The sequence below is a fragment of the Xenopus laevis genome, chromosome 5S (assembly GCF_017654675.1).
Source record: "Xenopus laevis strain J_2021 chromosome 5S, Xenopus_laevis_v10.1, whole genome shotgun sequence".
NCBI classification, from domain to species: domain Eukaryota; kingdom Metazoa; phylum Chordata; class Amphibia; order Anura; family Pipidae; genus Xenopus; species Xenopus laevis.
In genome coordinates this window covers 117,760,145-117,781,982 of record NC_054380.1, presented here as the reverse complement: position 1 = coordinate 117,781,982, position 21,838 = coordinate 117,760,145, and the positions used below count along the sequence as shown (strand labels likewise).

The 21,838-nt window shown below is 42.3% G+C and overlaps 1 protein-coding gene across 1 annotated transcript; it reads left to right on the top strand.

The window, feature by feature from the left end:
* The first annotated feature begins 2,372 nt into the window (after window positions 1–2,372).
* On the top strand, window positions 2,373–15,035 carry amotl2.S (angiomotin like 2 S homeolog). The gene is made up of 10 exons (XM_018265888.1): window positions 2,373–2,621; window positions 4,246–5,026; window positions 6,135–6,288; window positions 7,358–7,502; window positions 8,048–8,140; window positions 9,764–10,059; window positions 10,176–10,471; window positions 10,579–10,748; window positions 10,867–11,010; window positions 13,663–15,035. The coding sequence occupies exons 2-10, from the start codon at window positions 4,335–4,337 to the stop codon at window positions 13,719–13,721; spliced, it is 2,049 nt and encodes a 682-aa protein (XP_018121377.1). The 5' UTR covers window positions 2,373–2,621; window positions 4,246–4,334; the 3' UTR covers window positions 13,722–15,035.
* Window positions 15,036–21,838: the final 6,803 nt, after the last annotated feature.

Here is a 21,838-nt window from a genome sequence, read left to right as displayed (position 1 = left end):
AATTCTCAGTCCGGACCTGGTTCCATGCCACAGAGCCCTAGAGATCTTTAGGCGCTGATATGAGATAATGGAATGAATTGGAACAAAACGCTGTATAGCCAGTGTATATAATAACACCTCATCTGTAGTATTACAGAAAATCTGACTCAGCTCTGTTTTGGGTCTTCCTGGACATTATTTGTCAAAATAAAATATGCATTGGCTAGCTGTGCTGAATGAGAGGTTAGTATCAATTTCTGGTTTATTTAGATTTTTACCACAACCAGGGCTGGAACTAGGGGTTGGCAGAAGAGGCAAGCCTATGAGTAAGTACCCATTTAGGCACAAAACGCGTTAGGCTTCTTGTATGTCCTAATAAAGTCTTTTTATTTTATTAAAACCTGAGCTACTGACTTACTAGCAAATGGACATCATCCCACTTTGACTTCTACGGAAGAGGCACCTGCCTAGGGTGCAATGATTGGGGGGGCACTGTGCAGTTACTTGGAAAACCCTCTGCTTAACCCTAGTCTGGGATTTCTTGCTGCCTGTAGCTCTCTTTAACCCCACTTGCTCCCCCAGTGATGTCAATATGTGTGCACACAGGCCTGCATTTGTTGCAAGGCCTGGAAAGTTTCAGGTGCTGCATGCAGTCCACTTACCATATTGATAGAATCGTACAGAGTACGAGTACGAGCAAGTAAAAAAATCCCTGTATCTCCGGTGTGGCTTGTGTTTTTTAGGTAGAGGGCCACTGGACAAATGTGCAGGTTAATCCTCAGTGCCCCTGGTGCACATGCACGCGTCAGGTTGAATTCAATCACCAGCCAGCTTAGGGGTGCGATGGCAATCTGGCCTAGGGGCGCACTGATTTGAAATACAGTGCTCCATGACGGGGAGGCGAGGTGGCCGGTTGAATAGGGAGCTCGTCTGTATTTTCACCCAGAAGAACTGTGTAATTGTCGGTACACACAAAAGCTTGCCATACATGTTCAGATTTTATTCATTGTATGAAGCACGTTCAGATATCGATTAACCTTTTAAGGACAGGGGCTAAAACTTAAATTCAGATTTAAACTGTAGGATTCGTGTCAGGAAAAATAACAAATAGAACCATGTTCTGGCCATTAATTGATAGACAACAATTGTAGAAGTTGTGTCCCGGAGCAGTGACAGTCACTCATGGATATCGTCATATACATGGAAAGATATCGATTTCTGACATATCTTTCCCTCATACACGGACCAATAAAAGCTGCAGACAGACCAAGTGCGCAGCTTATTGGCCCATGTGTGTGTGGCCCTCCGAAGAGCTTCCCCGCTCATTATCTGGTTGAAAGTCGGCCAGATGCTGATCGGGCAGGGTTAAAAATCCAGTCGGATTGCGACCGCATCTGTTCGTTGATGCAGTCCCGCAATCCAACCGCCCGTAATGCCTCCATTCTGATCCGATCGTTGGGCCCTAGGGCCCACGAGGGGTCAGCCCGATATTCCCCACATCAATGTGCCAAATTCGGCTGCCACCTTTAATGAAAAAAATAACCAGCCGGTGGGGGGCGGGTACAAAAAGGAGACGGGCCTTGACCCAAAAAGGGGTGGGGCTACGCAGCGCGCCACAAAAAGGGGCGGGGCAACATCGCAGCGATGCGAAGAAGACTAAAAAACAGTAAGTTCTGCGCAAATGGGGGCAGGCCGAGGGCTTTTTTTTAAAGGATATTACAAATTATCGGCAACTGCATTGCCGGTAAATTTGTAATACCGGCCCCAGCCTTGGCAGGTGTTTTACCGGCTAGGCCGCCGGGTGGCAACCCTAGTGCCAAACGAGTGGATCTCCCTGTGTATGACATGGTACAAACTTGTTGGGACTTGGAAGTGGTCAGGAAATCATTTGTCCTATAATATTAAGGGGTATAGGGCCTGCTTAATGCTTAGGGTTTCACCTTTTCTGGAAAAAAATACCTGCCTTCCTATATATTTATCTTTTTTCCCTATTAATAACATTGGGATCAACCATCATTTTTCCCGGCCAGGCCAGTAAAATACCGGCCAAGTGGCAACCAATGCTGTCAGGCCTCGAGCACCAATGTGCCTGGTGTCAAATCCACTTGAAGCAAGTCAGTTGTTTCCATGGACACAGGGATGATCCAAGCATGAGATCAGTGAATATTTATTCAGACAATGGCATACATATACATCTTGTCATTAAAGCTTTTACAGTTTGCGTTGAACTGGTGGGTTTGCGTGTGTGTGTTATTGTAACGGCAGAGCTGAGAGAACACGGTGAGGCGCCTCATAATTCTGCACAAACGTGTATTAACAGTTGTAATGCTTGAGCTCTGAGGTAGCGCCTAAAGCGCGGGGAGATCTTCTGCCCCCAGCGGTCTGTAACGTGACTGCAGAAAGGAGGCGGGCTGAATGCTGAGTGGAGGAGGGAGGGGAAAGGTTATGTGTGGTTATAGCTCTATCCCAAGGGGAGCCTGAAACTCTCACATTCCTGGCATAGCAAAGCTATTGAAACACTAGGGCAGCTTGATTGCTGCGGGTTCAGTCTGCTCAGCGCTCTCAGACAGCAGCACACACAGCTCTCTGCAGCACAGGCGCACCGGCAGCCCAGACGCAGCGCACACATTGGCTATGCTCGGGTGAGTACGCGCTTTCCTTGCAGCCTGTTTTATGTTTCTTTACTGGTTCTACTTGCCAGAGCCCTCACTGTGAAATACATATTGTACCCCCTTACTTTACTCTGCAAGTCACGTGCCTTGCGAGCACTTATTATAGGGGCAGTTTTATTATTATAGGGACAGTTTATTATTATAGGGACAGTTTATTATTATAGGGACAGTTTGTTATTAGAGCGTCAGTTTGTTATTCTAGGGACAGTTTGTTATTATACATTGTTGCAACTGTTCCATTCATTCTGCAGCTGTTCCACAGAGCTTCCTATCTAATGGCAGCTGCTTTATAATGAATTGTAATCATTATTGCAGACTATGTGTGTCTGGCCATTTGTCTTTATATAGCGTTATTTGAATATGCTTATATGCAGTGTTGTATATTAAATAATGCACAATGTGGGTGCCTGAGCAACTCCCAGCACCTTCAGGTTTAGTGTATTTGATTGTGATTTATGTATACATATATATGTGCTTGTGTCTTCTAAACTCACACTTCTATATAATACAAGATTCAGATGACTGGGTTATTTGCCACAGTGTTATTAGCGTAGGGTGCTATTTGTGCCTGAGCCACACTGGGGATCAAAATGCGTAAGGAACATAGATTTCTTGTTTACAAAGTGTCACTAAAGGGAACAGTCATGCTGTTGTAAAGGAGACAGAGAGAGGGGATTATCAGATGTTTTGTCATCTCAGCAATAGCAGCAGGAATCCACAGGGTATATTCTATTTCTTCTGATTCTTTCCTTGAGCACAGGCCTTTGTGGGGCAGAGGGAAGGCTGTGATTCACAAAGAATGTCAATTGCAACACAAAGAGCCCAGTGATGTCACCCCACAGCTATGCTAAAGGTGCCGTTTATTCTAAGAAACAAGGAAAGGTTCAGGTTTGATCCTGTATACCTACACCTATATATGTATTTTTAGAAGTTTTAGTGAATGGGGGCAATTTGTTGCAATGGTTATTTATATATATATCTGCTACAAGGAATGTTTTACAGCGTTAAAGGGTTCGTACATGCAGTGTTTTTGTTGGTTATGGATGGAATCCCTGTATTTATTTTCCTTTGCTATGGAGGCCAGCAAATCAATAAATACTGGACTGTTTTTGGTTGTTCAACTTCAACTAGGAAATGTGGAATTTGAGGGGAGGGCTGTAAGGCAGAGGCAGCAGGGGGGCATACCATAGATACAGTTGGCTTTATCTACCGTACATAGAAAGGGAGGTGTGTGTGGACAGGAGGGGGGGATTAGTAAAGGGAGGAAATTCCATTCCTCTGATATCCACCTCCAAAAAAACAAGTAGTTAATTGCTTAAAAAACCAGCAGTGTACAAGTCAATGAAGCTCTATTTGTTAGCAAAGTAAGTAGAACGTGGGGATGTTGTATTGGAAAATCTAGTTACAATCCTCCAGGGTCCTTCATTCCTTTGTGCACACAATTTTTAATCTTCCCCCAATTTTGCATTTTATGCTTTAGGAGAAATGAGCAATGCAACCATCACCGTCGCATCATATAGAGCTTCTCTTGTGGTTTTTTTTGGAAATATTGTGGCACACAAATGTTTTAACAATCTCTTTTCTTTGTCCGCAGGCTCTCTCCAAGAGTCGAAATAGGATTATAATTTATTACTTTTAACCCCTCTGGGCTTGACTGAGGATTGTTTTTTTTTTTTGTTAACTATGAGAACAGCAGAGGATTCCTCTGGAACGGTTCTCCACCGTCTCATTCAGGAGCAACTGAGATACGGCAACCTTAGTGATAACCGCACATTGTTGGCTATCCAGCAGCAGGCTCTGCGGGGTGGAGGTGGCAGTGGAAGTCCCAGGTCATCCCAAGAAAGTCTTGAACAAGAAGAGGTTCAAATGGCTCCTTCAGCCAGGCAAGAACCCCAAGGGCAGGAGCATCACTGTGACCATTTCTACTTGGAAAACCCTATGTATAAGGCTTATGAAATTCAGCACAAAGGAGAGGAATTGCCAACCTATGAAGAAGCCAAAGCTGCACTTTCACAGTACTATGGAGCCCAGAACACCCAGCCAGTGGAACATGATGGTCATCTGCAGGACCAATCCCTTATGGATTTGAAACATGGCCATGTCAGGTCCTTAAGCGAACGTCTGCTGCAGATGTCTTTGGAACGAAACGGAGCCATGCCTCAAAACCTTATTAGCTCCTCTCATAGCTTTCCACAGCTTTCAAGGCATTACCAGCTATCAGTGGCTCATGGGCAACAGGAAGATATGGGACAATATAGGGGTGCTCCTCCAGAGTACCCTCACTATAATCAACCAGTACAGGACATACGAGGATACACATCAGAACAGAGATATTATTCTGGGGATCTGCCTGTATACCACCAGTCTCAAGTCAGGTGAGAACAAACTTCTAACTATACTTTGCAGACATCTTCAAAGTGGATATAGTGTATCTCTGTTGCAGGATTGCATTTAAAGTTTAACCTCCTTTTAAACATCTGTCAGGGGGAGCATGTTTCTTATTACTGTATATTGGAGTTAGCTCAGTATTATGGAATTCCAGCCATTTCCAGGCATCCAGCAGTTCTTGTCCGCTGGCAAGCCACAGTATTGTAAAGAGTGCGCAAGTACGGAGTTCATATAGAAGTATTTGTTTTTGACGACTTCTAAAGAGGATGTAAAAAAAAATGTTTTTGAACTGAGGGGTCTTTGGTATTTTAGATTTCTCTGGCAATAAACATTAGGTTGGTGGAGCCTTGACAATCCTTTATTGTTCAAACAGGAAGAGATAAGCGGAGACAGGAAGTGTCTTGGCTTACGTGTAAAGCAGATAATGGCGAAGGAACATGCTGGCTCCCACAATTTTAAGAGTTTTCTCTTTTTTTGGATCTTAAAACAACTCTGGCATCTGTGTGTGTGTGTGTGTGTTTATAGGAAATACCACTCTATTGTGGGGGGGCCATCTTGAATTCCTAGTGTTTCAACCAGAGAAAGGAAGAGCTATTATTCTCATTCCAGACTAACAAATGAAATTTGTGTGGCTCTTACTTTTCCTTCCAGGCATTTGTATGTAGAATTTGTCTGGAATGAGCTTGTATTTCGGAGACCTTATAAGGCAATGACTGTTTTTTACCTGAGGCATGTTTTATTTGTCTGACCACAGTGTTTTGAGCCAAGTTGGAGTGTCAGGCTTAAGTAGCAGAAATTGTGTATTAAGCATAATGATTGGGTCATTGCAGTGCAAGAACTATTTATTCAGCTTAATATTATGTTGCCTGTTCAGCGTGAACTCGCTCAGTAAATAATCAGCTGATATAAGGCCATAATGGCTCTTCAGCGCCTCAAGCCCAGCACCACATGTTGCGGGAAAAGAAAAACTTTTGGAAACATCTAAAAATGGCACTATTTAATAAAAAGCACTCCTTGATATAGTACTTTTGTTATAGAGATTGTTATGCAAATTCAACCTCATGCATTATGTTTATTTCTTTTTATCTGTTTCAGACCAATTCAAGATCCTAATCTAACCTACGGTCCAATCGCAGCATTCAATGCAGCCGGAACCCATATGGCTGGAATGGATGCCCTTCTGAGAGAAAACGAGAAATTGCGTAGGGAGCTGGAGAACTACAGTGAGAAAGCTGTTAAGATTCAGAAGGTAAAAATCATTTAAAACTAAGCAACGGTCCAATCTTAGAGGTATTCTACGTAAAGAGCAGTAGCAGTAACGCTACCAGTAGGCATAAAGGTAGTGTCCCCTGTTATTGTTATATGTACATAGTGCAAATACGAAGAGAAGAAATATTCTGTGTAGACAAAAAATTTTAGTGTTTGTTTAAGGCAACATTTATGAAAAAAATTTGGTTGGGCTGACATTTTTGTCTGCCATTTGTTGGCCACAACCAAAGCATTGAGGGTTGGGAAATTTTCCCAAGCAGCTGTTCTTACATAATTCTTCACCAGCCCATTAACATTGCAGAACTCATTATGATTCTAAACATTGCCCATTAACAAGCAAAGCATTGTGAAGTGATCCCCAGCTGGCCCGGCAGGGTGGGACAACTGCCCCTGTTAGTTTCGTTTTTGTCATCCCCAGACCTTTCACTTTCTTAAGCCCATCGAGATTCCTTCTTTGCCATCTCCCCTTTAACAGCTGCAAAGGATCCTCGAACAATGGGGCAGCCATGAGCCATTTGTTAGAGGCACACTTAGAGCTGAGGGCCGCTGACAGTTGCTTAAGTCTTCTGTTCTGCTTGAGTTGACCTGATGCGGAATAAACGAGCCATTGTGTGGGAATGAAAAGGTGCTTGTGTTAGGAAGGCCTCTGCTGTAAGAGAAGGGGATCCACAAATGTGTAATCCAGAGGCAGGTGGTTCAAATAATATGTTATAAAATATTCTTAAGTGCTTTTATGATGCCTTTAAATCTTAGCGTTATCCCCATAAAGGGAAAGTATACTCAGTTTTTAAGCAGTCTCTCTAAATATTTCCCTTAATACTCTAAAAATTAAATGTTAAGCCTGACCCTTTGTTTAATTGGTTGTTCCAATGTATTGGTGAAATGAGATGGCCAAATCTCCAAACCATAGTGGTCTTTCTTGTCCAGCCCAATAGTGTAACTGAAGTGTGAAGAATAACCAGATTGGTCACATACTTTAGAAAGTTCTTGCCTTCTTGTGGAACAGGAGTGTAGACAAATGTGGCTGACAGTGACGTGTTTCTTTGCAGCTGGAAACTGAAATACAGCGTATCTCTGAAGCCTACGAGAGTCTCATGAAGGCATCCTCCAAACGCGAGTCCCTTGAGAATGCCATGAGAACCAGGATGGAAGGAGAGATCAGGCGCATGCAGGACTTCAACCGAGATCTAAGAGGTTAGAGATATAGCATATGAGGAATGTTAAACATTGGCCTGTGGGGTGTGAGCTGTCAATCATCGTTAGGAACCAAACAATAGCTATTAGGCTTGATTGAATGGACTCTGTGTGTTTAGAGCCTTTAAAATGCTTGTACAAAGGGAAAATAGACAATAGGCCCGCAAGGGGCATAGACCTCCTAACCTCCACTGATATTGTCTGTTAGCCCACATAGCTATACTTCAGTATTTAATTTCTATTTTGAGGGGGTTGCCATAATATATGGAGGGCTGCAGGTGACCTATTCACTATTTGTGTCACCGATTCCATACATTTATTGTGCAATCTAGATATTACCATTTCTAAAATAGTCCTGTTATTATATCACCTTGAGAGCATTATCAGTAATAAGCAATTTTGTTTCTACAACTCCGAGTATTGCTGCCTTTCAATAGAGCTGTAGTTCAAGGGCTGCAGATGACACAAACTTTGTTAAAGACTCATCAGCATCATGGGTGCCATGTTTGGCTTGTAAACTCACTGCTTTATTGGTCTCTGTCTAGAACGACTGGACTCTGCTAACAAACAGCTGTCTGCTAAGAGTGTGGAGCAGAGGGAGGACTCTCATGGAGCCGTGTCAAAACTCATTGCTCAATGTAAGTGAAGTGCTTATCGACCATACCACCACATCTATACAACCATCATGTCTTCACAAAATCGATTATAATATGTATTTTTAATAAGCAACGCACCGTTGAAAAGTTTTTGCTTGTTAAAGCTAAGCAAGCCCTTGCCATGATAATTTATCTATTAGAGCTTACTGTTGCACTATAGTCTATGGGACAGATGGTATCAATATCACAATATGGTAGCTCCTACTTGTACAAACTTATTCAGATAAGCAAGTCTTCCAGAGAAGAATAATCTACATGACTACCTGTAGGCTTGAAGGCGGTTTTTCGTTTCACAAATGCAGAGTTGATACTGAAATCCATTGCTATCGGGATTACCGTTTATATTAATCACATATTTAAAACACTTTGTCTGAAATAGGCTGAAATATCTTTATCCCAATGGGAAAAACATTCTGGACCTCTCTGGCACCCAGCGGGTTATATCTCCAGAGAGAGGGGGTATCATGTGCTAAATGCTTTCACGGTTTCCTGAAGAAAAGGTTGAATAGCTCTGGCAAACAAACAGAGTTCAATGTGACCTGGATTCCTTGCATTCCAGTCGTTTTTCTTCCCCAACCCCCTTCCCTGCAGGGGGGGGGTTGTGTTAAAAGGGAAGAGCACTGTATGTAAGACCATACATCATTGCATGGGTTAACAGGATATGGCTATAAAAGGAAGGTTTTAGCACATGGAATTCACATTTCCTCTTCCTAGTTTTTTTTTTTTAAGAAAAACAGAATTATATGGGTTTTTTTTATATCACTGCCATAAAGGAAGAATATTGGACTCATCAGACTGATTTGACCTCTGGGCAAGTCTGTCAGATGACCCCATATATATACATGCCAGTCCTTATATCGGTCAAATGAAACTCATACACATCAGACTGATCACTGGGGGCCCACACTAGACTCCATACAATTCATTTGAAAATAGAAATGCTGGCAGTTAATGCCATAAGAGAAAATTAGTCTATCTAGGATGTATATCCTGTAACTGCCATCTTCCTTTCATAAGAGGTTCCAAGCCTGGGAATATGCCTATTTGCTTGACCTCTCCACGGAACTCTGCAACGCAGTCATGTTTATTGTGTGATTTGTAATTCTGTAACGGGGTAAACAATGAGTTTTCCATATGCTTAAGGGGTGTTGCATTTGCCCAAATTTGAAAAGTTATTTATTGTTATCAGTTATTTTCAAACTTCCCAGGCCTCTCCTTTATTGGCACAGGCACTTAAAACCAACGGCATTTTCTTGCCTGTGTCAAGTGAATGGTCATGGGTCTATTGTTGAGAGGCATGTAGCAAATCATATGTCTCTCCTTTATTTACACAGACACCTCTTCAGTCCTCTTTGCCATAACTTGTCCAGTTTCTTTTATTTTTCCGTTTCCCTATTGATAAACATTGCTTTGTAATATTGTCCTATTAATATTAAAAAACTTTTAAAGCAATGTGCAGGGATGTATTTACGTTTTAGTGCCAGGGACTGAACCAGTAACCCGTGTATATAAGCTCAAATGAATTACTATTATTCAGCTCTACACTATTATAAAACCTTTTATAGAACTCCTAGTAATCTGTGTCTTCTTTTTTTCCCACTACAGGTCGTGAGCAGCAGCAAGAGAAGGAGAAGCTGGAGAGGGAAGTAACGCTCCACCGAAGCGCTAACGAAGATCAGCGCCGGCGAGCTGAACTGCTGGAGCAAGCGCTAAGTAATGCACAGTCCAGAGCAGCTCGCGCAGAGGATGAGCTACGCAAGAAACGGGCATATGTAGAAAAGGTGGAGAGGTTGCAGCAGGCATTGAGTCAACTTCAAGCTGCCTGTGAGAAGAGGGAACAACTAGAGTTGCGACTGCGGACACGGCTGGAGCAAGAGTTGAAGACTCTAAGAGCTCAACAGGTACAGAGTGTGAGGTTGTGTGGATATAGCCACTTAAAAAGTTGAATGTAGCCCAATAATTTACTGACTGTCGCCCAAAGGATCCAATACTAAAACTTACTCTTGTTTATCAACAGAGGCAACCATCTGCACAGAGTGCGTTGCTGACTCCAGAGCTCAGTGCTTCAGTATTATCTGGGCAGCTGAGGGAGAAAGAGGAGAGGATTCTCGCCTTAGAGGCTGACATGACCAAGTGGGAACAGAAGTATCTGGAGGAGCGCACTATGCGCCAGTTTGCGATGGATGCGGCTGCTACTGCCGCTGCTCAACGAGACACGACAATTATCAACCATTCACCTCGACACTCTCCCAACAACAGCTTTAATGAGGATTTGCTGATGGTCAGCCACAGGCATCAAGAAATGGAAATCAGGTACATATAGAACGTTTTGGATGTTCGTTTGTCTGCGTTGATGTTTCTAAGGTATTTATTTCAGTGCCCTGATAATAATTTGAATATTTTTCTTATCGTTGTGCCAGAATCAAAGCTCTACATGCTCAGATACTGGAGAAAGATGCAATGATCAAAGTTTTACACCAACGCAAACCACACCAGGGGCCCCTACGACCTGCTAAGTCTGTCCCATCAATTTTCGCACTAACGTTGCCCAACCAAACCTCAGCCCAAAGCGAAAGGCTAGGAGTAACAGGTGAGAACTGTGTAACTCAACTGAACATCAGGACATTTAGAGAAAAGAGAATATGTGCTGCCAGTTTTAGTAAAAGTAGGATAAATAATCAAGGTTTTTTTTTCTTGCTGTCGTCTAGGTAACGCATCAAACGAACCGCAAACCTCTTGCACCAGTATCTCTCCTACTCACTCCAAGCATGGGAGCAAGGATGGCTTCACCCAGACAGACTATGTAACTGATCAGACGACGGTGTCAGATAGAAATACACACTCCTCATTAGGTGAGTTCTTCATTCATTGTAGTAAGTCTTGTCTAGAGTGGCATAATACTGTCTGGCGTTGCCGGTGATTAATTATGGATAAAACAAGGTCTTTGTGCATGTGGAGTCCTATTGTACTAGAATGTGATCTTCGAAACATAACATAATTCCATTATCAAGACATTATTTTATTTCTTAAAGGAAAACTATACCCCCGAACAAAGGTTTCTATAAAAATATATTGCATAAAACCCTGCTTCATGTAAATAAACCATTCTCTTAATAATATACTTTCCTAGTAGTATGTGCCATTGGGTAATCCTAAATAGAAAATTGCCATTTTAAAATATAAGGGCCGCCCCCTGGGATCGTACAATTCACTGTGCACACAAACAAACCATACATGTTAGGTCACAGAGTTGTGTCTTTTGCTTCCACACTTCTTCCTGTTACAGTTAGAGCTGTAGTATTTCTGGTCAGGTGATCTCTGAGGCAGCACACAGACCATCACAAAATGGTGGTTCAAGGCAAGAGATGTAAAAGGGCAAGATTTACTTAAATATATATTCCAGTTGGGTAAGATTATTTAATATGCAACTTAATTTGATATAAACTACTATTTGATATAAATCTGTTGCTTAAGTATTCATTTTGGGGGTATAGTTTTCCTTTAAATATTCATTTTGGGGGTAAAGTTTTCCTTTATGTAATGTAGTCCATTCATTAAAGACCTTCTGAATATATTGCAATCAGAAGGACTGACTAAAAGGTGGCTTGCCTTATGTAGAAGCTGTACTCGATCACCTCCCCTCCCCCAGGCTGAGCTTGTGCCGATCCCTGCATAGCTGAGAGCTTTCTCCTCTCACACTCCTTGCCAAGGCTTGGCCTCCCTTGGTGATGACTAATCCCAATGAATCTCAGCTATGCAGCTGGGAACAGAATGCAGGTGTGAGGCCAAGAGACTGAGCAAGGGGGCAGGGAGCATTACACATGATCCAAACTCCTAGTCTGAACCAGCAGGCATAGAGTTCATCTGGTCCGGGGCATCCTATCTTGGCCTGAAAGCCAGAAGCCATTGTGACAGGCCATTGTTATACTGTCTGCTTCTCAGGTCACAATAGAATTAGGATTCTTGAGGGGTTTCATCATGTTTATGACCTCCTTCTTCTGCCAGATTGTACTTCACATTGCCAATACCATCCAAGTTCAGTTTTCCCTACTCCATGACCACACCACTTGTTTTGCTTGGGTTCTGATGAACGTACAAAGCCACAGGAATCCTTGGAATGTCCTGCCCTTGAATTTGCCTCTTGCTCTTGCAGTGAATAAGCCAAGGCAAACAGACCAATGTGACCAAACACACCAAAGATTGCATTTAGGTTGTTAAAGCATAACACATTTAATTAAATCAGCGAGCAGAGGGTGTGTCACCGTGCTTATGTGTTCTGGCACACACATACACATCAAGCTCAATACCCAATATTATGTGTCCACATGACCAGTCATTTATTGCCTCCTTTAGTGAATGTTTATTCACCTGTCCAAACCTTGAATGTACATGAAGTCACTTCCTTTCACAGTACTACACTAGACATCCATACACTGTGTTTACTGGAGTATCTTATGAATGTTTATTAGTCCATTTCCAAATATTGTATAGAATGTAAAATGCCAACGTTCTGTTGTAGATGATCGCATTATGTTCTTATCTGACAAATAATGGGTTATTTACACGATAGCAAAGTTTATACTTGCAAATGTACATGGCTGTGATTCATTAAAGGAGAAGGAAAGGTTAAAATGAAGTAAGCTTTATCAGAAAATTCTATATAAATAGACCAGTAAACCCTCAAAGTAATGCTACTCTGAGTCCTCTGTCAAAAGAAACACCACATTTCTTTCCTTCTATTGTGTACACATGGGCTTCTTTATCAGACTTCCTGTTTTCAGGGCTAGGGCTCGAGCATGCTCAGTTTGCCCCTTTCTCCCCTCCCTCCTCCCCCTCCCTCCTGTAATCTGAGCCCAGAGTTATGAGTGAGCAGGGAGAGACTCAAGGTGGCCATGCACAGGGAGATCTGCTTGTTTTGCGATGTCGCCAAACGAGCGGATCTCTCCACGGTATGCCACATTGAAGTGGGCAATATCAGGCTGATCTGATCGTGAGCCCTAGGGCCCAATGATTGGATCAGAAAGGAAGCCAAATGGGCGGTCAGATCGCGGGACCACATCAATGAAAAGATGCGGCTGCAATCCGGCTGGATTTCGTAACCTTTCCGATCAGCATGTGGCCGACTTTCGATCAGATATCGATCGGGGATGCCAGTCGGATGGCCCCACACACGGTCCAATAAGCTGACGACTCGATCTGTCTGCAGCTTTTATCAGCCCGTGTATGGGGGCCTCTAGACGGGAAGTGATGTCACACCAAGCTAATATGGCAGCTGCTATCCTAAACAGAGAGAGATTCTAGAGCTGTTTACTCAGATATGGTAAAGCATTCTGCAGAATAAATATAGTGTTATAGCTTGTACAATCGTGGATAATCTATTGGCAATAAACGGCTTCGGTAGCTTTCCTTCTCCTTTAACTAAAAATAAAATATTTTCCAGTTTGAAAACCAGTCAATCTATGTGACATTTGGTTAATATTGTCTTTCAATTTTATGTACTCCAGAATCCTTGGCTTCATCGAAGAATACAAACTTTTCTGACATGGTGGAGATCCTTATCTGAGCTACTCTGCCTGCTCCATGACCATGGGGAACCCAGCAGGGGGTTCTTCTAGCAATTATCCGGCAAATCTGCTGAATCCAGTCAAGCTTAGGCGTTTGCACAAGGTTCCAGATAACAGTGCCGTCAATAATCTGGAGTGAGGAGTATAACTGCTTCACTTCTTCATTGAATATGAAGCTTGGAGTATCACCAAAATCCGTGCTGCAGTTTGGAAGATGAATATATAGGAAAGAAAGGTTAAGCACTTTGAGGACATCTCCGCAACCTGGTCAAATCCATCTGAAGTTGAAGACTGTGTAAAGTGAATGTGATTCTTTATCATGGATAAGGGACAGAGTAGGATCTCAGATACACAGCCCATCTTTGTGGCCCTTCTTAAGGCCTCCCTGTTAATTATTGGACTTGTATTCCAGGGGAAGCAGATTGAAGTCACTTTAGACTTTGAAAGCTGCCAAGGGCCAATATTTTTTGCTGCTAGAGAACGACAGTCAACTGTAGGGGAGTCAAGTGGTTGAAAGTTACAAAATTCTTGTCTTGGACATTTTTCATGTACATATTTTTATGTAAATTCTATTGTCTTAGTATTTATATCACTGACTTTATTTCACTTTGTCTCTCTGACCTTCCATACTGTGTTAAGGCTCAGACCCATAACCATGCCGGGATCGTAGATCCGATCATGGCTCTTGCGTTACCTCATATGAAGCTTATTTGGGATGTCCCTGTGACAGTAATATATTCATTTCCAGATCTCGATAAATTGTCAGAAATCACACCCTGTTGTCATGTAGAACCTCAGCTTCCTTTATCATATTTATTTTGTATTATGAAAAATTCTCCCCACTTTGTACATTGTTCTCTTATTTAACCGCCATTGCGGGTCAACGGTGGTTTTTTTTTTTTATTGGCTCAGTTCATGTGCAATGTTTACAATTAGGGCAACGAGAAAAAAAAAACAGCAAAAAATCCTTCTATTTCCTCAATTTTTTTTTATTCTGCCTGAGGGACTTTCTTTTGCCCCCCTGACAGAGAAAGGGCTTAAAATGTCATTTATATTTTGGTATTTTATTTCTGCCTATCTGCGCTGTGAAAGTCTGAATTCTGTTCCAAAAACGTGTGTCTGAGTATTTTTTTTTTTCTTGTGAGTGTATTAAGTTATCGAAAGTATTTAAAAATGTAAGCGTGGCTGTTGTTCCTTAATATTATTATTATTCTGCTTTATTATATGCTGCCTGGATACCACCTGGGCCTGCTGTTGCGGACCAGACTATTGTTATTTTAAATACAGAACTAAATAAATTTTCAAAGAAAATATATACTTGTTCTTGGTATTTATTTGCTGCAATGTAAATCTCCTTCAAGAAACCAAACCAATGATGTCCAGGGTGCAGAGATACATGTGTCTTATGTTTTAGGATTCGAAAGAGCTCACAGATTGTGACCAGGTTCTAAGGGTAGGGACACACTGGGCGATTTGGGGAGATTTAGTCGCCTGGCGACTAATCGCAGCGACTTTTCTCCCCGAATGCCTCCCCTCACTCTGCGCCTGGATAAAATGAAAAGTCGCCGGCGCTAATCACACACAGCGATTCGTTTTCCGAAATCGCCCGAAGTTGCCTCACGAGGAAACTTCGGGCGACTTCGGAAAACAAATCGCCGCGTGTGATTAGCGCAGGCGATTTTTCATTTTATCCAGGCGCAGAGTGAGGGGAGGCATTCGGGGAAGATTGGTCGTGGAAAGTCGCAGCGATTAGTCGCCAGGCGACTAAATCTCCCCAAATCGCCCAGTGTGTCCCTACCCTAAAGGGGTTCATAGATGAATAGACTTCACCAGTTTCTTTGCAATGCAACTTTGAGCTATGGACTTTTGTTTCCCCACCGGTAATGCAGATTTATTGTGGGTGTCATAATGTTCCAAGTGCCAGGACACTTATGCCCTTAACCAATCAGCTGGTACATTTCACTGATTTGGTGCAGTTAAAATGATAGAAGTGAGTATCTTATTAGCTGTAAATGGGTTATTCTACTGGTTCAAACTTTTAGTTCTAATGAGAGTAGGGATGCACCAATTCTGCCTTTTTCAGCAGGATTCGGGTTAGGCTGAATCCTTGTGCCTGGCTGAACTGAATCCAAATCCTAATTTGCATATTCAAATTAGGGGCAGGAAGGAAAATAACGGGACTTATTGACACACAAAACAAGGAAATAAAAATTAACTTTTTCCTTTCCTGCCCCTAATTAATGTGCAAATTAAGATTCAAATTCGGTTTGGTATTCGGCCTAAACGTTTACGAAGGGATCCAAATCCCAAATAGTGGATTTGGTGCATCCCTAAATGAGATCCATCAGGTTAGTGAAACCTCCAAAAGGAGGAATAGGCATTAGTAGTCCAGAAGGGGTCCTCAAACCAAGACAAATAATTGATTGGTTGTCATTTCCTGGATGAGCAGGCAATGAGAACTGCAAAGGGGTTGCAAATATATTTATTATTCTCCTAAATATAATCTATTTACAGGTATGGGACTCATTATCCAGAATCAAGTACAAGATACTGTTTTATTATTACAGAAAAAAAGGAAATTATTTTTGAAAATTAGGATTATTTGGATAAAATTGAGTCTATGGGAGATGCCCTTTTCTTAATTCTGAGCTTTCTGTATAATGGGTTTCCGGATAACGGATCCCATACCTGTACTATAAATTATGACTGGTTAGATACATACACTGGTGGTACAATAAGTACAATGTTACACAATTAAAGGTATACTTTTATGACAGTTGCAGGAAGTTTCCACTTACATTCTATAAAACTATATGCTTCATATCTGAGCAGCCAGTGCTAACTTGACCACAAGAATGTGTAGGAAAGGTGGTGAGATGTCTTTAATATGCAGAAAAAAATATGAATTCACTGTGTGCTTCAATACAGTAAATAGAGTAAATGTCAGTTTAGCAAGGATATATGACCTGTAGCTAATGGCGTATATCAGGGGTAACTTAAAGCTCCAGGACAAATTCTTAATAAGAATATTCCACCAGCTATGGAACATTCAGGGTAAGATAAACATAGGACTCTGCTTGTTGAATTCCTGGCTCAGTATTTTTAAGGAAAGAACTGGGGGTTATGGAGGTCCGGAACGCCATCTCTCCATATAGCAGCCAGAGAATGGATGAGGAGCAAAAATTCCAACCTTTCATAATCACAAGAGCTATAAGTGAGCAAATATGCAGAGATGTGTTTACACATTCCTCCCCTGTGCCCTTCCCCGTCTACCAGATCTACGTTTCTCTTTCTTGTCTGTCTCTCTTCCTCTTTATTCTTGCCCTGACTCTATTTCTGTCTGTATGCTTGCTATGAGTGTCTGTCTTTACATCTTTGTATCAGCCCATTCACTACCCTTAACGTGATAGTGACTAGGAGCACCCAACCTCCCCTCCTTAAGAATGCTTCACATTATAATTAGACTGGACATGGTGTTTGCAATATCTGGATACAATCTGCACGCATAGAGGGAGATTAGCTATTAACAGCCTCTAACTTCTAATGGCTTTGCAGAAAGGCACCTTGATCTGGACTGTTGGTAAAAGGGAACAGGATGGAATTCTTTGGCAATATTTTTATTATTTTTATTATTAACATGTATTTATATAGCGCCAACATATTGCGTAGCACTGTAAAGTAACTGTGATTATACAACTACATCACATGAATTACATACATAGAACATATGGAGTAACAAACATCACAATCAATACAGGTACAAAGAGGTGAGGAAGGCCCTATGCATAGGCATACAGTCTAAAGGGAAGGGAGTAAGACACAAGGTGTGGGAGAGGGCAAGATCGAAGTAAGTGGGTGAGAAATGTGGTGTTGTATGTGGTGTTGCGTTTGGTAGTTAAGCAGAGTGAGGGTAGGCTTCTCGAAAGAAGTGCGTTTTCAGAGATTTTTTGAAAGCAGAAAGGTTGGGAGAAAGTCGGACAGATCGTGGGAGAGCGTTCCAGAGGAGGGGTGCAGCCCTTCCAAAGTCTTGAATGCGAGCATGTGAGGAGGTAATGAGAGAAGAGTTGAGTAGCAGGTCAGTAGAGGAGCGAAGTAAGCGAGTGGGTGAGTATATAGAGATGAGTTCAGAGATGTAGGGTGGAGCAGAGTTGTGAAGTGCTTTGAAAGTCAGTGTCATTAATTTGAATTTGATTCTGAAAGGTAACGGAAGCCAGTGCAGGGATTGACAGAATGGCGAGGCAGAGGATGAGCGGTTGCTGAGGTGTATGAGCCTCGCAGCAGTGTTCATTATGGACTGGAGAGGTGACAGTCTCTGGAGGGGGAGGCCAATTAAAAGAGAGTTACAGTAGTCTAGACGCGATATGATGAGAGAGTGAATAAGAATTTTGGCAGCGTCTTGGGTGATAAATGATCGTATTTTGGATATGTTCCTTAGGTGGAAGTGACATGATTTAATAAGTGACTGGATATGAGGAGTGAATGACAGGGCAGAATCTAGGATAACCCCAAGGCACCGGGCCTGGGGAGAGGGGGTGATAGTGGAATTGTTAACTATGATGGATACTTCGGGGATGCTACTGGTGTTTCTTGGAGGAAAGAGAACCATTTCAGTTTTAGAGAGGTTTAATTTAAGGTAGCGTTGCGACATCCAGGTAGAGATAGCGGACAGGCAGGAGGAGACGCGAGTTAGGAGTTCTGGGTTGAGATCAGGAGATGAGAGATAGATTTGAGTATCGTCAGCATAGAGGTGGTAGTGGAAACCATACAAATATCATTTGTAATCTTGAAGTAGGACTCCCAGAACCGAAGGAGGCAGGGGGGTGCATGAGTTTAATGGGCCTGGTGAGAATAAAGCAATCCCAAACTTGGTGTAATTTGTGTTTGCCGGGGTGCAAATTCCTAAAATTGTATCTGTGGGTCCCAGGTGCTCCAGAAGTTTCATTCAGGTTAGTTTTAGTAAAGGGCAAAGAGGGCACCACCACCTCTGTTCTTTTCATCCATATACCTAATGAGTGCATTTTTGGATTGTGAACTGGACTATTCACATGGTTCTGCGGTGGAACTGTGTCCATGGGCATCCTACAGACTGTAGGACTCTGGTGTGATCACCACCCCACTCTCAGCCTCAGTAGATAATGCTTGGCCAGAAAAATGACATTGGTAACATCATTGGTACAAAGAGCAGATAGACATAAACATTCACCCTGCAGTCTTCCAGCTGTCAGAGGGTGCTAGGAGTAAATCAAGAGCAGCTGATGGGGTGTAAGTGGAATAACTCTGATGTGCTGAGATTTTTCACACTTGGGATGTTTATACAGCTTTACTGTGAAATGCTTAGACTGATTATTATTATTATTATTATAATTATTAACATGTATTTATATAGCGCCAATATATTGCGTAGCACTGTAAAGTAAATGGGATTATACAACTACATCACATGAATTACATACATAGAATATATGGAGTAACAAACATCACAATCAATACAGGTACAAAAGGTGAGGAAGGCCCTATGCATAGGCATACAGTCTAAAGGGAAGGGAGTAATACACAAGGTGTGGGAGTGGGCAAGATCGAATTAATTGGGTTAGAAATGTGGTATTGTATGTGGTGTTGCGTTTGGTAGTTAAGCAGAGTGAGGGTAGGCTTCTCGAAAGAAGTGGGTTTTCAGAGATTTCTTGAAAGCAGAAAGGTTGGGAGAAAGTTGGACAGACCGTGGGAGAGAGTTCCAGAGGAGGGGTGCAGCCCTTGCAAAGTCTTGAATGCGAGCATGTGAGGAGGTAATGAGAGAAAAAGTCAGTGTCATTAATTTGAATTTGATTCTGAAAGGTAACGGAAGCCAGTGCAGGGATTGACAGAATGGCGAGGCAGAGGAGGAGCGGTTGCTGAGGTGTATGAGCCTCGCAGCAGTGTTCATTATGGACTGGAGAGGTGACAGTCTCTGGAAGAGAAGGCCAATTAAAAGAGAGTTACAGTAGTCTAGACGCGATATGATGAGAGAGTGAATAAGAATTTTGGCAGCATCTTGGGTGATAAATGATCGTATTTTGGATATGTTCCTTAGGTGGAAGTGACATGATTTAATAAGTGACTGGATATGAGGAGTGAATGACAGGGCAGAATCTAGGATAACCCCAAGGCAACGAACCTGGGGAGAGGGGGTGATAGTGGAATTGTTAACTATGATGGATACTTCCGGGATGTTATTGGTGTTATTTGGAGGAAAGAGAACCATTTCGGTTTTAGAGAGGTTTAATAGATAATTGTAAGCTTATAGATTGGAAGCTTTGTTGATCAGGACCCTCTTTGCCTTTATATATACTCTGTATGTCTGACGTATGCAGCCATCTATTGTAACGAGCTACAGCATATGTTGGCACTTAATAACAATGTGCTAAAAATAATAATAATAATAATTATTATTATATATACATACAAAAAACAGGAACAATCTGCCACTTTGTGACCTGCACATCTGTGAATTTCTGCAGGTCTCTGTACTCAACAATGGAACATGATACTTGTGTTCCCCCATGAGCACTGCATGGTCTACGTTGGGCATGGCTGTATTCAGACTGAGACTTTTTGCACCCCTTCCTTCTCTAGCACTTGTGTCCTGGGTCATAATGAATTACCCCTTCCATCTGTGATCCAGTCCAAAGTTACTAGACTCAAGAAAGAGGGTGAAGCACGTAAAGTAAGCAGAGTAGTTTGTCTCAGAAGAAGATGTTAATGAGAGGGAATTCTATGGAGCTGAAGGGTTATTTGTGTTCTACCTTTCACAGTAGGTGGTGGAATTGTTGGGCAGCTTCCAGACAAAGTTGGTAAAAATGTCAAGAATGCTGAGCATCAAAAAAAGGGGACTGTTAAAGGAAACATGCCCTATTTATAGGTAAGGTTCATCTTACAGTTATTTTTCCTTAAATGGATCATAAACTATAAGGGCAAAGCTTATTTGTATTTAAGAACATTGAGGAGATGATACATCATTTGCCTTAGCATATAGAGGATACTGGAAATATTTCCAAAAGGTCTGGAGCTTATATCTGCAGGGACATCGCCAATTCACTAACAGCCGTCGAGGACAATTTGCTAGATAACGAAACCGCCACTGCCGTTAGTGCACACTCTATCGCCAGGCAACTTTTTACTTTGCTGAACGGTCGTGTCTCTGCAAATTCAGTAAAGTGCAAATTTTGTTGAACGTTACTTCTTTCACCAGAGTTTACTTCACCACCTCAGACCAGACAAACTGATAAAACGAAGCTACATCCTCCTCAATCTTATGTGACATCATATGACGGAAATGCTTTTTTTAAAGCGGGATTGCCTTCAAAAGTCCGAGTTATTAAAGATTTATGTGTGAACAATTTTTTAAAACGAATTTGAGGGGCATGACACATTTGCTTAAGGGTGGGCTCATGTCTAGGGCATTAGAGGATCTCTTCTGTCTTTATTATGGCTCATTGGACATTTGTTTTAAAAAGTGGCCACTTCAAGCATTTGCCTCAACATTACTATTAAATATATCTTTAAGTACCTGCCCTATTCAAATAAACCTAAGCGCAAGAGATCTAGTGAAATTTCACTAGGCAGAAATAAACGCTAGCGAAAATTCGCTATGAAATGCTCGCTCAGCCGAAGTAAATCTAGCGAAAATTTTGTGAATCAGCATAGTGGTAATGAATTTGCGCCTGGCAAAGTGGCGCAGACAGCGCCGGATTCGCTGGGCGGGCGCCCCTAGGCCGTGCGCCCCACGCGTTCCTAGCGCCCACCCGCACTACCACACGCTGGCGCAAAAGCGTGCGAGCTGGCGCAAAAGCAGGCTCCCCACAGAGCGGCTGGGCAGCATGCCGCCCCCAAAAATGTGCCGCCCTAGGCCCGGGCCTATGTGGCCTCGCCACAAATCCGGGCCTGGGCGCAGAGTGTGGCGAAGCTGTTGTGGCATTCTTCTAAAATGTAATAACCAGGACAATCTGCAATGCCATGTACAGTACACTTGACTCACTTTGCCACCTTAAAGGGCTTTGGCACAGGTTGTGTCTACATCATTACATTGTTTTTACCCCTTCTTGGTAATTTGTTACGTTCCGTACATGGGTACATGGGAATT